This window comes from Neolamprologus brichardi, chromosome 5 (genome assembly GCF_056152115.1).
Source record: "Neolamprologus brichardi isolate AB-2024 chromosome 5, ASM5615211v1, whole genome shotgun sequence".
Taxonomy (NCBI): Eukaryota; Metazoa; Chordata; class Actinopteri; order Cichliformes; family Cichlidae; genus Neolamprologus; species Neolamprologus brichardi.
The window spans coordinates 2,023,429-2,041,913 of NC_142108.1; the positions used below are offsets into that span (position 1 = coordinate 2,023,429).

General features: G+C 41.1%; 1 protein-coding gene across 1 annotated transcript; it reads left to right on the forward strand.

Annotated features, from left to right (window-relative positions):
• The first annotated feature begins 945 nt into the window (after positions 1–945).
• On the forward strand, positions 946–18,485 carry efcc1 (EF-hand and coiled-coil domain containing 1). The gene is made up of 8 exons (XM_006800195.3): positions 946–1,783; positions 3,221–3,636; positions 13,124–13,272; positions 14,735–14,870; positions 15,240–15,396; positions 16,889–17,047; positions 17,525–17,594; positions 17,755–18,485. The coding sequence occupies exons 1-8, from the start codon at positions 1,106–1,108 to the stop codon at positions 17,886–17,888; spliced, it is 1,899 nt and encodes a 632-aa protein (XP_006800258.2). The 5' UTR covers positions 946–1,105; the 3' UTR covers positions 17,889–18,485.

The window sequence follows — 18,485 nt, forward strand, 5'->3', positions numbered from 1 at the left end:
TCAGGAGTGGAGAACAACTTTGTAGTCCATCACATGAAAGTAGTGGCAGCCATCCTGTTCAGCCATGTTTCAGTGGTGGGAATCCTGTAAATTGCTGCCATTCATATTCATTTTCTGTACAGAATGTTCAGCATTTTAACTATGTTACTGGAAAACATGCAAAAAAAAACCCATGAAAAATGTTATAGCATAACATTCTGTGCTTGATGAGTATGTTTTTTTCTAATAGTTTATAAAGCTCTCTTTTCCATTAAATGATAAAATTGTGGATATTGCTAGATTTAGCTAATGCGCTCGGCCTTTCAAATTGAGTCTCACACACTTTGCCATTGCAGTATTTATTTTTATTATTATTATTATTATTATTTATTTTGTTACAAGCTTTTAGATTTGGGATTAGAAGAAGAGGCAGGTGTTTACCGAACCTCCCGTCCCTGGCTCTAACCTTTGATGCTGGGTGACTTGGTGGACGTTAAATATATTAATAGCTCACTTATTGGATCAACAGGCTTACATGTAAGTAGATGAGATTTTTCAGGGTACCAGCACTTAAAATAAAATGAAAATCAACAGGGAAAGTACAGAAGATAACTACAGAACAAAAATGTAACTCCACAGACCGAGCTCACGCATTACATCATGCACAAAGCAAGGTGCAAAAAGTACAAACCCCCCATAGAAGAGTGTGTTTTCCCTGCACACAGACCATGGAGTGGAATTTTCTTCAGCTTAAAATAAAAGACATTATGCTGCACGGGCAGTAAGTCTCTGGGGCGCCTTACATCTTAAAGTCTAACCCAAGTGAATGAGCAAAGTTTACACACCTGGTGCCAATTACAGTCAGACGCACGGCAGTTGGAGGCCGTTATAATACGCGGAGTGTTGGGGCTGCATTGCTGAGCGCTGTTTGGGACCCCTTGTTGTGGATTTTGGGGGCAGTGCTAAATTCAAATCTGCTCGGGCTCAACACACGCCTCGTTTCGAGCTGCGCCACTGTGCTCCAGGTTTTCGCGCAGAGCGAGAAACGAAACGCACACGGGATGCTGCGAGGAGAAACACAGCAACTCCAGTTCAGTTCGAGGAAATATGACTTTGCTCAGTAGAAATGATGGATGCGATAGACTCCGTTGATCCATACAGCCGACCAGCGCGCAGGACACAATGGATAGTCAGCACCCTGGCTTACCATTACGGACTGGACCGGGGAGTGGAGAACGAGATTATTGTTTTGGCCACCGGGTTGGATCAGTATCTGCAGGAGATTTTCCACCACATGGACTATCAAGGTGCAGGCAAAATCCCCGTGGAGGAGTTTAACATCCTGTGTGAAGTTTTGGGACTGGACAAAGACTCGGAGGACACAGAATGCGTCGACGTTTTGGACAATTTGCCCAGCGAGCTCACCTTCAGACAGTTCCACGCCAAACTGTGCGGGTACTTCAGCACTAAGGCTGGCTGCCAGTATGAGAACGGCCGGCTGCTGGTCGGGATGGACAGCGAGCACATAGAGACTCAGATCCGCTTGAGGAGCCCGCTGAAGCGCCGAGAGAAGCTGTTGTCTGTGGGAGCGAGCAGCGGCCCCTCTCCTCTCCCGGAGGGGCGGCACGCCTCCGGCTGCAGGCTCGGCTCCTGCACCCGAGAGTGCTACGAGGAGATCGTGGCCCTGGAGGAAGCGGAGGATCGAATAGCCAAACTGGAGGATGAGAATGCGAGTTTGAGGGAGTTGATCGAGGACATGCGAGCCGCACTTCAGAGCAGTGATGCCCGCTGTTTGGCTCTGCAGGTGAGAAGCGGGATTTTAAATACTCTGTCTGTCCATATAGTGTAATTTTTTAGGATGGAATATCTTTCACTTGGATCTTCCAAGCCCATAAAAATATGCAATATGCGTCCATAGGCCTTATGTAAAAGAACAGGAGTGCTGCTGGGGCCCAAGCTTTACTGAGGGGATGGGGACACCCAAAATAGCCGTCACCAACGTTAGGAAGTAGTTATTCGTGACTTTTAAATTGTTAATACATAATTTCTAACCACTAATTACTGACAAGAAAGCAGATCCCATTTTTCTGGTTTCTCCTGCAGGAAATATGAACATGTCTCCTGTGGTCTCACTCCCCAGAAAACCCCCCAAAAAGCCACAGACTCCTTAATTTGAACAATTTCATTCATTAGGAACAGTGACCAGTAAATGTCGACTGAGTCCTAAATTGTGAGTTTGTTTCCTGGCCGGTGTTGTGGATGGGTCCATTGTCAGGCTTTATGAATTAGCACCAGCTAAGACACATGTTGTTTCAGCTTTACAGGCTTGTTTGCACAGGGCTTATGAGGACTTGGCAGGGCTGGAGAAAGGGTTCATATTCAGATGGTCATAGGAGGGGTTCAATCTGGACCTCCTAACAGGTTCAAGCAGCTCCTCTGCAGTTGTAAGGATTCATAAGGATTTAATGAAAAGCAAAACTCTTAGACTTTTACGCATTAAACTAAAATGTTTGCTAGACGAAGTTAAAAAGCTAGTCAAGTTTAAAATAAATTCATTTTTCACAGCAACAGTTGTCACTGTTTTAATTGTAAAGACCCAACATTAGAGAGAGAACTGCAATGATCAGACGATCCATAACCAGAGGTTTAAACAACTGCTTAACAGGAAGAGACCTCCTTCAAAAGAATCAGTCAGGGATGGGGAACACTCTGCCACAGGGGAAAAGAGACCAACTTGGCAACCTATGGCTTATACAATTTCACATCTCATTTATTCATTAAGAAATTAATTCAAGCTTAGCAACCCTTTATAAAGGGTGAGAAACTCATAAACAGCTGTCAACAAATCACGATGAGATGTAATCCTGATACTAGTTTTCAAGAGAAACATTAGATTCCTGGTTTTTATTTTGATATGTGCCAGTTAAAATGTTTGTTTATTGGTACAGGGATTGGGGAGACTTGGAAGAACAATTTCCAAAACCCACATATTTTATATTGTGATAGCACATACAGCACAAGAGCAAGTTGTTTTTAGATATATGATTGCTGATTTGATATCTTAACTGACACCTTAACACCAAGAGATGTTTTTCATAGCCTCACAATCCAAAGGAGTTATTCATTTTCGTAATCTATTAAAACAACACTTCTTTATGGTTTCCTACAAATGCAAGACCTGCTTAGTCATGTTTTAGTAAGTTAAGGGAATATCTCAGTTATTTCACTTGTTTCGATTCAGGTCGGACTGTGGAAAAGCCACTCCAAACACAAAGCAGACGAAGGCTGTTTCGTCGCTCGCCAGAAGCAAGCCATGCAGAAAAAAATGGCCAACACCAACCTGAAAAGCTTACAGAACATAATCCACGAAATAGAGCTGCTGCGTAGCTCGCAAGATCGGCAGGTGGAGGAAGCCATGCGTTGTAATCAGAGACTGGAGCAGGAACTGTGGAGCTCTAAAGAGACTGTGGCTGCGTTGGAGGACTGCAACAGGGCACTGAAGAGGGAGCAGGTGGCCATGAGAAGGAAGGTGGAGGAGGCCCGGCAGGCGCTGCTCAGCGGACTGGGTAAAGTGAAGGAACTGGAGGCAAAGGCGAATCATGTGTCAGCACTGCAGAGACACATCCTTCAGCTGGAATCAGAGCTCCTCTACTACAGGTGAGAACTCTCAGCTTCACATTTAAGTCTGAGCAAACAGCAGAATTTTAATGTTTGGGTTGGAGTATAGAATCTTGTCAAGACTCGATCCTGCACCATGTTGACTGAACTGCTATTGTTTTTATATTAACTACTTATTGTAGTGATAGCAGTTGCTTGGAACAGTCAACTTACTTCCTGACGTACTGTTATTCCCAAACACTAGTTCTATTTTTTACCAGAACGCCGTCTTCAGTCTGTAACAAACATCTTAATGACATTTATTCCTTTATAAAACATTTGCCGCATCTTTAATTTCTCATATCCTGCATTTACATTTTCTTGGTGGCCTTTTTCTTTGTCATTGCTTCATTTCTTGGCAGTCATTAGAACAGGGGAAGCAAAAACACAAGGTCTGAGTTTGCTTCTACAATAGCTAACTGCATTCATGCATACTCCTCATTAGATTTACCTGCACAATGCAGTTTTTCTCATTGTGGTTCCATCACATACAAAACCTTCACAGATTCTTAATAGATGGAAAGAAAAAGACCTCAACCGTGTTTGTAGTCTGTGTCATTTATTTGGAAAAGTTTTCTTTAATGGCAGCCCACTGCCACTGTAAAAAAAACAAACAAAAAAAACGCACAATGTAATCAAGTTACATCTTGTAAAGTTACATCTTTTTGAAATGACATTAGTGATGAAGAAAATTAGTAGCATAGCTCACAAGCTGGCAAGCACATCCACCAGGAGATTGGAAAAGCAGTTTCACCATGGTTGGCGTCACCAATTGGCACAAGTTTATTAGATTTATTGTGGAGGGTAAACTGATGATTATCATACAAACATAAATATATTTCCAGAAAATCTGCCAAAACAAAAATGCATGTCATTTGTTGTTCTGAGCTGAATCGTCAAGATTTAACAGGTGGTCAAATTCTCTTGTTTTTTTTTTTTAACTAGAAATGACTCAGTGTATCTTTGTACCTTTACATAAAGATGTGGGTTGATACACTAGATGACACTACATGTTTATAGAGAGAGCGCGTAGACTAGACATAAGCCTCTCTGCTAGGTTCAACCAGCTGTTAAACCCCCAACATAGCAAGTGTCATGAGAAGCAAGGGCTTGTTTTGGCACGTTATTGCATTAGAAAGGCCTTTGTGGTGAGAATCAACCATAACGAATTATAATTCCTCCTACAGTAGGTTGAAATGACTCTATTTACCTCTGGCTTCATGCCCGGAAAGCTCTCCCATGCTATTTATAAAGGCTTGATGTGGCCTTACTATTCCAATTTTCAGTCTTGTTGTGTTTGAGTTTATTGAATGAGGCTTCGTGTGTGGCAGGTCAGTCTTGCCTGAGCTCCGCTACTGTTGGGAACTATTCATTTTGGTGGAAGTAAGGGTGTAATTGCACTTTTAAAGTACAAAGCCTTTGGTTTAATGTTTATCTCTGGGTCTGTTGTCCCCACTGCAACCATGTAATCAAGTCTGCAGGTCTGGCAGATGTCTCTAAATGCTTGTAATGTCTACATAATGCTGCTATTATAGCGTCATGGACAACCAGAGCTGTATGATTAAAGTCTTCACTCCTACCTGCATATATAGGTAAAAACACTTTTAGCAGCCATGGTGCCCTTCCTTTTTTAACCCTAAACACTGCTAATATATGCACACTGTGTTTCAAAGGCTTTTCACTGCCCCTCCATTGATGCCCTAATGGCAAATAATTCAATAACACAAAGGCGAGAGAGAGTTCCATTGAGTAAGACCCTGAACAGACTGACCGTTCTCATCAATCTTTGTTCACTTCTTTCACTCTGGTCCCACATGAGCAATAGCACATAGGCACCCCCAACCTATGGAACTTAGCAACCAAGCCCCTATTCTCACCAAAAGCCTCAAAGCTCGCTCGCTCACAATATATCCAAGGACACAGTAAGAAGAAACATGTGAGAACTTTCTGGTGCTCTTTTATGTCTTTCATCAAAATGATGTTTCTTTAAAATAAAATCACGATTCTTTCAATTTGCTGTCTGAAATATCACAGATGATATGTTTTGACAGGCAAAATAGGTCTTTGAAATGATTGACTATATCTTTATCCCCACGGCTTATTTCTAAAATGCTGTGACAAGTAATAAGATTAGCTGTGACGCTGCTGGATTTTCAGAGATTCTGCTACAGAGCCGTAGGAAAGGTACAGCAGAAGCAATTTAGAACCAGATAATCACACATCTTTATGATGATGAATCCTTATAGTGTTCACCTTAACTTGACAGGGCAACAACTGAATTTTTTTTACACTGCTTTGAGTTTGAAGAAAGCTGAGAAGATCAGTACTGTTTTCCAGCTTATAAAGATGAGGAGATTTGAGTTCCACTTCTCATAGTAAGATGGGTTTACAGTCTGATCAGCTGAAATGGAAGATCAGCCATATATTGTATAATAAGCAGGAAATTTACCTGAGAAAATGTAAAATACACATCCTTCTAAGCATTAATCCACCAATTTTTTAAAAACGTTTGACCAACTAAGACTACCAGCTTTCCACAGTCAAAGATAATAAGTAATACTAAATTGTTCCACCAATTCATCAATTCTCCATCCTTAATTGACTCTGCACATTCTTTTTACATACTAATTACACCTGTGTTTATTTACTTTGATCAGAATTTGCTGCCAGTCCTTTAGGCAGCGTCTGGAGGAAGTCCTAAATAGAGAAATGAGCTAAAATAAATACACTTTTTCAGTAGTTTAACTTTTTTTTTTTTTGTCGTGTCAGTTTTGTTTTTTGGGGGGTTTTGTTGTTGGGTTTTACAATGACTGTGATTGTTTTTTTCCTAGAAAATGGTAGAAATATACTAATAAATAGTCACTGGCCAGTTATAGATTTAAAACCAATAGGGCATGCTTGATGGCATCTCTTTCAAAACCACTACGTTTATAATGGACCTTATTATAAGTGTGGTAAAATCAAACCAGAAATAGCTGCTTGTTATTATCAGTGATGACAATTACCAAAGAAATCTATTTTCTTTCAGTTTTCTACCAAAAGCCATTAAAAAAAATTGCTGCTGACAAAAATACTTGTGATTATATTAAAGTTACTGTCTAGCTTAGTTAGCTTAGCAAAGGGTAACCAGTGTACACAGAGGGAAATATCTAAAAAAAAAATATTATTTTGTTTTAATATTATAATATAGATACTATTTTAATACAATAAACATATATTAGTACAATAAACATCAACAATGTCACAAGCTTACCGCTAGCTGTTTAATGCTAACAATCTGTGGGAAACACAGCAACATATTAGCCAATACGCTACATTTTGTTTTGCATGCTATGCTGAGCTTAGTTATCTCTGGGGTACTTTATGCAGTGAATGGTCATGAGAGCGAATACCAGTCTTTCTAATATTATCCATGGTAACGAAGCCAATACGCATTTCAGAAAAAGTAGCCTTTTCCTTTATTAGGCTTTCTTATAACTTTTCCTTCATGTGTTCTTTTTTAGCATTCAGTGATCTACAAGTTTCTTTCCTAGAAAAATCCCTTCTTAACTTTCCATCAGTATCCCAGCAGAGGTCCAATGTGCTCATTGTTACGTGGGTGTTGTTGCATAACATGTCTTCCATTACTTTGGATTGAATGCAAGAACAGAGCAGAGGCTGATATTCAAGTGGGAACCACACCCTCAGGAGGACTTGATCAAGCACATCTCTGGAGAAGTCTTGGTGCAGCTGCAATGATAGAAATTTGTTACTTTTGGTTCAGTTTGTGCTCTTTAGTTCCAGGAGTCAAAGCGAGCTTAAATCAGTCACTGCAGTGTGTAGAGCTCTGTGGGCCAGACATACTAGACAATGGGAAGCACAGCGAGAGGAACAAAATGAGATGAGGGGGGGAGGAAAGCTTACCATCTGGAGGAAGAAGCAAACACTCAGCTGTTTGTTCATGAAATCACGGACATCTTTTGCAAGGGACGAAAGCGAGAGGGACAGATGTGTTCATTAGTTTCAAGTCCCAGAGAAAAGACATGAAGCAGAGAGTGCAAATAAGTCATTAAAAGTGAACTTTGGCTGCTTTTTATTCAAAACTTCTTGACTTTTAATATTCCTGTAGATCCAGGTGTCTCACTTTATAAAGTCCAGGGATTTCTAGCGAGCATACCAAGCACATGCGTACTACATGTGCAAGTTTAAAACTCACTCACTTTCATTTGCTGGCTTCTTCTAACCTCAGGCCATCTGAAGCCAGGCCCCAAGGGAGGCATAATCTCCTGGCCCTTTCATGCTCTCTGTATGGTGCCTGAGAGCAGAAAGAGGAGGAGGGTCTAGCATACCATTTATCTGCCTCAGCTCTAGAGCTGCAACATTGTGGGGAGCAGGTGCTGCCATGGCTTTCCTACCCTTTAAGTAATGTGGAAAACACACTTGGGGATGTCTGGGACCCGTGGCATTCTGCTGCTGCTATCTCGCTGTAGTTCTTGAGCAGCCTTCAAAGCCCCACGCTGCCAAGTGGACTCATTTTCACGCTGAAGTGCTGCCCTGTTCTCTCTGGTTTGGAGGTATGCTGACATCAGCAGAAAAACATGGCACACAAAATATCTTATAGGCGTGCGCCACCCACCCTCACTGGACTTCTCTCCCTTTAAAACTTCCCTCTGCTTTTAATACCGTCGTTTGTTTGACTTTAGAGGTTTCTTTGCACTTTGCTTGCTAAGGAAAGTTTAACCACCCTCTGTAAATGTTACAGCCATTAGTTTTTGGATTAAGTTCTCAGCTAGAGCAAAACAATAATCTGAACCCTAGAAGTGCTTTATTTGTATCCCAGAAACCAGCACATCGTTGGGCAGCCCAAGAGGACTTGATTAATAACCGTCAGCTATGTAAACAAAGCCCCCTCGCCTGTCCCTGTCAAGCTGCAGGGCATCGACAACTGGCAAACTTCAAGTGCAAGCTCAGGTTTACAGTGTGCCCTCAGTTTTAACCTGCAGGGAAAGCGGACTGTCATTGACTGATGACACCTGAAAAAGGGAAACTGCTCTCGTGGGAGTGGAGGCAGGTCGACGGTGATGGGGGAGGGGAGGTTGTGTTGATGAAAAGTTCACTTCAGCGCCATGCTGTAATAAACACAGGGAGGACTCTGGGTGTCCTGGCTCTAACAACAAACAGCTGGACTACCTCCCACCAGCCGAAAGAATGGCTTTCAGCTTTTGCTGCAGGATGCTATTAATTAGAAAAGTCATGACATAGCACAGTAAAACTCTTCATATGTACATTTAGGTGTGTGTGTGTGTGTGTGTGTGTGTGTGTGTGTGTGTGTGTGTGTGTGTGTGTGTGTGTGTCTTTAAGGATCAATGATAATCAGGGTATATTATATTCCAACAAAATTCATACAGCTAGAGCATTTTTCACTGTCAATATCAAATCAATGATACATGTAGCTCTATAAATGCATTTGTTGCTCCTGGCACATACATGTACTTTATTGAATTTCCCACATTAACATTATGAGCTCGTTCCAGGTCTAAATATCATTTTGGCTAGAGATCAACCAGAAAGTGCTTTTTTATACATGAGTCTGGTAAAAGAGAGCGAGAAGGAGATGTGAAATTGATCAGCCTCTCTATCGGTCCCACTTGTAGAGTACTTCCTCCAAAATGATAAAGTCTGTTTTAAGTTTCCAGCAGATGTACATGACTAAATTCTGCCTTGATTCTCCAGCTGATTTATACCATACCCACGACCTCAGTTTGTTTCTGTTTTCTCCTTTTTTTCTTATGAAGTGACAAAAAAGCTATTCTTAAAGGGGATTTTTGTCCTTCTAGAGCAGCTTTGTGTGATTGATAGTTCAAATTAATCCTTATTGTGTTTTACTGGGCCTTGGTACAGACCCTCAATTCATCCTCTGTCTGCAACACACCACTTTCCTCTCCATTTAAGCCAACTTTCATTTGACTCGCTGCCTCTTATAAACCTACATTTTGAACAGCAAGTGGGAGAGGTGTCTTGGTCTGACGTGAATGTAGGTGCCATGCACTGTCAGTTTGCACATTTGCTTCCTGCTGTTGGGTACCGGTGCAGTAGTAAATGGTCAGCCTTTTCACTGCCAAGAACATACTGTAGATTAGTTTAGTTATAGTAAACAACAGTAATGCTTTTTGAAATTGTTACTGACCATCACTGCAAATGACTGCCAGCCCAATAATATTTCTTAAGATGAAATAAATATATGAGGTGAAATTATTTTTTCAAACACTGGAATTTCCCCACACACATCTTGAACACGTTACCACTTATTGTTTTTTATTTTACTAGGAAAATTTTTACTTGCAAAATACATCAGTATTTGGTATGACCACCTTTATTCATCAACACAGCCTGAACTCTATTAGCAAGCTTTCTTCTAATTTCTGTAGTCTTCAAGAATAGTTCTCCAGACTTCTTGAAGGACACTCAAAGCTCTGTTTTGGCGTTTGACTGTTCTCAAACTGCTGCACTTTTGATGTCTGGCTCTGGGGAGGTCGATCCATCACCATGATGTTCCGTAGTGTTCCTATCCAGATAGGCTGATGCAGCATTGGTAGTGTGTTGGGGATCACTATCAGAGGGTATTTTAAGGTGGACCAAAATCTGATGGTCTGCTTCTGCATTGATGATTCTATCAATTTTGATAAGGTTCCTAACACCTCTGGCTCAACTGCAGCTCCAAATCATGACAGTCAAGCTTTATAGATGCCTGTAGACACTCTCTCCTGATCTCCTTCAGACATACTGATGACGATGATTTGAACCAAAAATTCATTCATTCATTACGCTATAAAATTGGTTCCAGCTGATTTTCAGTCCAGTCCTAGTGCAGTTTTGTATACCTCAGCTCTTCTCTTTGTTTCCTAACTGTCACTGAGACCACAGTGAGGCTTCAGTGAACAGTAGATGGATCAACCAAAGGGCCAAATGTGTCTCTCGGTTCCTGTATCAGGTGTTTGTTGCTACTTCTTATAGACAAGACTTTTGGATATTGTTCATCTACTGTAGATAGTTTTTGTTTTTTAGTGCTGATGCTTCTTCTTGGCCTTCTACTGTTATCCACACTGGATTCTTATAAGGACGGTGCACACCATATTGAGAGATTCCAAATTTTCAACTAATAGCTCTTTGAGAATCACCTTGTTGGTCCAAACCATGTTATTTCTGTCTAACTGTGTTGTCTTTGGCATGTTTTATTGATCCAACTAAAGAAATGGAAACAAATGATGTGTTTTGTGACAGGCCATTAACAGTTTTCTTTTATGAGTAGATACAACACTGATTCATCCTTTGACTTTGTTACCTTTTTATGTTTTATTGATGGACAGATCAGTGTTAAGTGGCTTAACAAAACAGAAGTAAAAAAACAAAACACTGTACCTCACCATTTTCACGGCAATTGCGCCAAATCACAACAAAAGTCACCTCAAGGTATCCATGAAGCGCCTTGAGGCGACTTTTGTTGTGATTTGGCGCTATATAAATAAAATTGAATTGAATTGAATTGATTGAAATGAGTGAAAAACGGTGTCAAAAGAAAAAACTCTGAAACAGCTTCAGAAAGTCTGGAGAAGTACTGCTTAAGAAAAAAATCCCAATAAAGTCTGAAGAAATAAAAAAATGCCTCAAAACCTTCACACAGTGCTGTATAATAAAATCTGCAGCATCTTTTTTTTCCTTCTCTGCCTCTCAACAAAACACATTAATAGTTATTTTTCATTTTGGCAGGTCAGACACATCCATGCTGGCAGATTGACAGGAATAATTGCTGATCAAATTTTGACTATGTCTGCTGCATCCCACAGACTAACCACTATCCGGGATGTCTGCCTGGACTCCTTTCAGGTGTCTCTACTCATCCAGTTGGAATTCCCACATTCAGCACTGCCACCACCAAACACTGTCAAAACATGTGATGGGAAGCTTTCTTTAAAAGCCTGAAAAGGCACACGCAGATGCAGATGCAAACTAAGTGAAGTAAACAAAAGTTGGGGGAACAGACAAGAGGGACAGACGAACAGTCAGGACACAGCAGACAACCTCAATGTTGGGAAACAAGGCAGTAACCAGAGTTGAAAAATGAAGCTAATGTGGTAGTACTATAGTATATATCTTTTTTAAGTAACTCAATTCAGATAGAGTAGGGTGTCTCCTTTTATTGACAAATGTCCTCACAAGCAGTTGCAGCTAGCTGCCTGTTAAGCCTTACCTCCACTAGTATCAGCCTGTTACTATGTTACTTAGTTACTTAAATAGGAGATATTGACGTCGGTGCATCTTATATGAGTAGTTTGTGGATGCAGCCTGCTAGCTGACTATATTAACATCAAAGTCCTGATCCTGCGGCTGTGGCCTACTGTTAGCCTCCCTTTAACCGTTGCCAATTAAAGTGCAATCGGTCACACGAAGCCTGTATTTGAAAAAGCCTTCCACCGTTTTGCTTAAGAGTCCGAGTGTCTCCACAGCAACCAGTTGAATTTTGTGTGTGTTCTTGTCTGTGCTGGTGTGACTACAGCTGCTCCTTCTTTCTTCCAACGTGGCGCCCTCTATAACTTAAACACGACTCTCTGATTGATTGCCTGAAATCTTGCTAAAGTTAACAAGTGACTTCAGTGGTTTCTCTCCAGTGTTGCACAAAGCTAGAGTAATCCACAGATGCAGAGCATAATGTCATCTTACAGCAGGGTTTGCCTTGTGCCAACAGGATATAAGCATGAGTTCTCTGTGACTCTTAAAAAAAATTAATTGTTTTTTCAGAGAGTTAGGCTGCTGAAACTCTTTCCGAGATTTTCTCTCTGCTTTTTTTTTCTTGGGCAAGACATCATCATCTGGAAACACTTATTCTGTGATTTATGAAGGCCCCCTATCGGATTTCCCCCAACACAAAAGAGCAGACAGCAGAAGAAGCCTAGAAAATTCAAACCATTACAGAACGATTGATCCGCCCAAACTCAGCCTCAGTCTTTTTTTTTCAGGAGGGAATGTTTGAATGTGATCATGACGTGAGGAAATACGTGAAATATACACTAAAGGTCTTACACATCTTCTCCTCTGCAGATCAAAAGACACGTTGCACTTAAAAGTCTTGCATGCTTTACCTCACATCTTGCAAACTCCTGCTAACTCCTGCACACTTAGAGTGGCTCTCTACCACTGACCCACTTTACTGTAAAAATGCCTTAAAGATACAATGTCTGGCTTCAATTACCCCACCCAGATTTGGCGTACAGCATCACAGGCCTCCATAAAATTATCATGGCGGTTGTAGATGTGGCGTAATACACACTCCCTTGTGTTACATGATATGTTCTCTTTGATGTTGGCAATTGGTTTGGACGGAACTTTTCTCATCTGTGCAAATGTGACGAGCGGTTTTAGCCCCTTTGGCCACTGTCAGCTTACATGCAGCAGCACATGTGACTATATTTGCAAAAAAAAAAAATGCTGAACTCGCAGCGCTTTCTTTCAGGTCAGAAGTGTCGAAACTACAACTCCCAGGCAGCACCAGTGCAGAGCTGCAGCTGAGTGTCGGCAGCAGGCCAGGACAGAGATGCTGCCTGGATACCCAGCACGACCGCTGTTCCCCGACAGGATGTGCTGTAACGACTCCAGACAAGAGTAAGACAATATTGAATATTAAAGTACAGAATGTTTTTTCTGATACTAGCCACTCATGTATGAGCTTCAATGCAAGTCTAAGCAAAAATAAATACTGAGCTTGCAGGTAAGGTAATTACCTTACCTGCAAGCTCAGGGGTAAGTATTAATACTTACCCCATTTTGAAGTGGTCATATTCATTAAATATGCTTATACACGCCTATGTTGTTTTGAGGCAACAAACTACACCACATTTTAATTCACTTGTACTTGTAGCACCAACAGTGTTGGGGAGTAACGGAATACATGTACCGCCGTTACGTATTTAAAATACAAAATATGAGTAACTGTATTCCGTTACAGTTACCGTTTAAAAAGGTGGTATTTAGAATACAGTTACTTTGTTGAAATAAATGGATTACACGGCGGTACTTCCCTGTTTCATATTGTGGCGGGTCAGGACTGTTTGGGTTTTGTTTGACAGCTACGTTCTGTTGTTCCAGGCAGCAGCGTTATGGTTGCCATGGTTACAGGGTGACTCTCTCTCTCTCTGCGTGTTTCCTGGGTGAGAGAGGCCTTTTTGTTGTTGTTGTGCTAAGCTAATAGGCAGAATGCTACAGGTATAGCTCTAAAGAATGTAGCATCATAGGCAGTGTAGTCTGTGCTGCAGGGAGAATGGACTGCCATACACGTTATGTGTCTGTGAGCGAGGGAGGGAGAAAAAGGAAAAGTACAAGGAAAAGGAAAAAACGGGAGCTGGAAGCATGTAAATATAATAATAACCACTGCAGCCAAGAAGAGTGCCTGACGAGCCCAGTTGTAAGTAAGCTATTAAGACTCGACTGTACACCGTGTTCGTGTTTTCCTCCAAAAACAATAAGTTCCGTTGGAGCAGCCTTTCAACGCCTCTCTCTGTCTCTCGCTGGCAGAGTTGACCCAGACAACAAAGTAAAGCTAGTTTTCGGCTACGAGCCGACACAGAACCCACCGTATTAGCCAGAGGTCCCTTTACTACGGTTCGGAGCCGCGGACCTTCAGTAACAGTAATAAATCACAGCAATAGTACATTCATGTAGTTGTAAACAGCATGATAATATATTAAGTAATCCAAAGTATTCAGAATACGTTACTCTCATTGAGTAACGTAACGGAATACGTTACAGAATACATTTTGGGGCATGTATTCTGTAATCTGTAATGGAATACATTTTAAAAGTAACCTTTCCAACACTGAGCACCAACTATATATTTATACTGGAAGCTTAACTCTACAATATTAGAGAGAGAACCCTCACAGTCTACTGCTGGCAAGTACTTGCTAAGAGTGGGGAGAAAGAACTCTCTTTTAACCAGAAAGGGGGGGGGGGGCACTGTACAATTAATTTTTGTTAATGAAGACCTCTGGCTAATACCCTTTGCAATGATGGCAATAACAGTTGGTGATGATGATGATAACAATTATGTACTGTATGTATTGTCCAGTGGAGGAGCAGCTGTTTCGGTCAGTGGAGGGCCAGGCAGCCTCTGACGAAGAAGATGACAAGTGGACTGGAGATCAACAGAGACAAGTGGATGAGGTGAAGAGGATCTTAGCCAGGCTATCCTGCTGTGGGGAAAGGTATTGCATGTTCATGTTATCATATAATATATCATATATCTGATTGCAGGAATAAGTTAGATTATGGAAGTCTTAATCTATTACCTCAGTAAACATTGCTAGTCACTACTTTCTATTCATCATGAATGAATGATTTTCTGTTTGGTTCTATTTAAATTAAACAGACAGTTAAAACATAGTTATATAGTAATTGACAGTAAATGCTCCTCTGGAGTTTTCAGGAAAATCCAACCTTATTCAATCATGGCAATGCTAAAAAAAAATGGTCCACAATCCAAAAGGTGATGTCACAGTGTCTATGTCCGTCTCTTGTATACAGTTTGTGGGTCAGTCTGACTGACTTTCTTCTATTATATGTTCCTTAATAAGGTGCGAGGACAAGGCATTCAAAAAGTTAATGTCTAATTTCGGGAGCTCGAGAAGCGAAGAGAGCTGCAGTGCTGTGTTGGAGCTCCTTGAGAGAGTGACCAGGTTGCATAAGCAGCTGGAGCTGAAGGAGAGCCAGGCTGAGATAAACATGGACCAGGTACAAGCCAACTCTGTCATTCTGTGGTGCCACCTGCCCTCTGTTGGATCTATTTCTATGAAAGGTTCTGTTATTGATATTGTTCTGCTTGCCTTCAATCCCAAGCCTTTTTGTGGCTCTGCACGGTGTGAAACTCGATTAGAGATGACTGCTAAATGTTCTTCTGAAAGTGGAGGTCTTCATAGGCTAAACCACAGCTAATGCTACAATCCTTCAACTTCCACCTAACCAAACCACCAGGCCGCCCCACACACAGACACGCCTCCCTCTTTCTGGGTGTGTTTGCAGCTGTTTGCCACTGGAGCCGACCACAGAAACACTCCCCTCTTTGTTGCTCCATGACACTTAAAAAAATATAATGAATTTAAAGCCCTCTCGTCACAGTCGAGTGGTATTTTCACAACACAGGAAGACAGGCAGACGGGGAACCGTGATGTAATGTGTTCCCAGAACATCTCAGCACTCGGAGAGGAAAAGTTCAAACCAAACAAAGTCCTGACAGCGAGGCTTTGTTTATGAGCAGGATGTGTGGGGTGAGACCTTTGTCCTTCAATACACCATGACGTAAAGGTGCACTGCAGGGACTAACATTTCTTACAGAAACCTACAAAAATGGGTTGAATGTATTTAAATGTATTTAAAGTTGTAGGATAAAGACATGCTGTGGAAGAGAGCCAGAGATTAATAACAAGTATGATCCAATGCAGAGAAGTGTATTAGCACATAGTGAGTGAGAAAGGTGGCTGAAGAAGAAATGCTAAAGCCTAATCTTGAAAGTAGAGATGGTGTCTGTCTCCTGAATCCAAACTGAAAGCTGGTTCCATAGAAAACTGCATGCTCTGCCTCCCATTCTACTTTTAAATACTGTAAAGTGCTGTAATGGGGTGAAATGGTACTATAAGGTCATTATTGGACCTGATTATTCAAGACCTTGTATGTGAGGAGCAAGATTTTTAATTCAATTTAACAGGAAGCCAATGAAGGGAAGCCAAAACAGGAGAAATCTGCTCTCTCTTTCTAGTCCCTGTCAGGACTCTTGCTGCAGCATTTTGGATTAACTGAAGGCTTTTCAGTGAGTTTTATGGACATCCTGATAATAATGAATTACAGTCGTCCAGCCTGGAAGTAATTAATGCATGAACTAGTTTTCAGCGTCACTCTGAGACAGGATATTTCTAATTTTAGAGATGACAAGAATGCACTGAGACCAAACCTCCAATCAATTAGACTCAGTTGGAGTCCAAGTATCACTGTTAATTGTCAAGCAAATTGTACATTGCTATGAACTGTAAAGGTTTTATTGTAAGGTGACACAGAGATTGGGTGGTTTGGCAGCAGTTACCTGACGAATGTTGTGCCAACTATTAAGCATGGTGGTGGTATTCGTTGTCTTGCCATTGAAAATGCTTTAGATGTTCTTCTAAGATGAACTCACAATGTGATTCTTGATTCTGATGCCAGGAGTAACTGGTTTTTGTGCCATGTCTTCCAGATGAAGGACTCTCTGATGCAGGAGCTGCAGCAGAAGGCTGAGGAGACTGAGCTGCTTCAGATGGAGCTGCAGATGCTGGAGACAGAGAGGGTCCGTCTGTCTCTGGTGGAGGAGAAGCTCGTGGACATCCTGCAGCTTCTCCAGCAGCTCAGAGACCTGGTTAGTCACAAGGTTTTGGTTTTTTAATTGATGAGATAAATTTAGAAAGGACGTTTTGACTTTGTAAGGATATTCAAATATTTTTAAATCATTTTAAGGCAGGAAAATCTTGCAAACAAGCATTCAATCCATCATGTGAAGTAAATTTCAAAGTAATGAAAATCATTTGCAGGGTTGATAGTTGAGAGACATCCACTGATGGCGCACTGGAATTACTTTTTTCTGGTCAGATATCAAATAGGAAAACAAACAGAAAGCATTTTCCTTGCTACAGGCAAATTCTCCACATGGACATTAACTTGGGAATGTTTTCAAAATAAAAGGCAGCTTTGTGCTGTTGAGGTTTTTATACATTCTTTTGTGTTTGCACTAGCCCTTGTCAAACACATGTGAAAGCTTTGCAGTTACAAGATGCAGTTTTCTCATGAAAGTGGCTTTTAAGCACCCGATTGTCATCTGGCTCTCTGCTGATTTCAGAACGTCTCACGGAGGTCTCTCGGGAAAATCTTGCTCAGCACTCTGGAGTCTTGCAGCGACCCGCAGCACGGTTAGTAGACCTCACAAACCCAATGAAATCAATACAACTCTTGTGAAATGAAACCATGAAAATTTACAGTTACTTGTGGGAGGGAGTTAAATGGAAATAAACTGAATGTCTGTCATGTGACTTCCTCAGAAATATCACATCTGTTCTGTTTTTAACACAGGCAAGGCCCATATTCTGGAGGTGCTCAATGCCCTCTATCATGAACTTACTGCTTGTGAGATTCTGTCTTCTGGTAGACCTTTGGAAAAGACACACAGTCAGCAGTCTCTTGATGCCCTCATCATCTCCTGCTAAACAAGACTGCCTCCTGCTGGCCTCGGAAAATGCAAGCGTCTTTTTGGAGGACACTGAAAGCTCAATAGTTTTGATATATGAAGCTGATTGATGTGTATAGTGTATTATATTATGGCGATTATAAGCCTCTTGCCCTGCATCTATAAAGGGATGTTAATCTAGAATTATTGTAGCAAAGAGCTTTATTACATATAACTGAAATACATGCTCACAGATTTCTTTAAAAGCTTTTATTGCACATAAACTTTCAGGATGCAAAAAAAAAATGTTTCATTTGAACTTTTTCACAAAAGATACGTAAATGTGAAAATTCAGAAGTGAGTTTAACTTTAACAGGACATAGTGCTCAACCTCTGACATAACCATTCCACATCTGCTTTTTAAGATGAAATAAGCTGAAAAGATGATAGGCTACACAAACTGTAGAGAAATATGCAATCTACAGTGTATTTTACCATCTCAGGAGACCACACATGCTTTTATTTTGCAGCCCTTAGGATGCCTCCGCGTTGGGAGATAATGTGGGATCATTAACCACTCTGTATCTAACTGTGTTGACATGGTCATCTGTGACTATTAAGCAATAAATAAAAATTT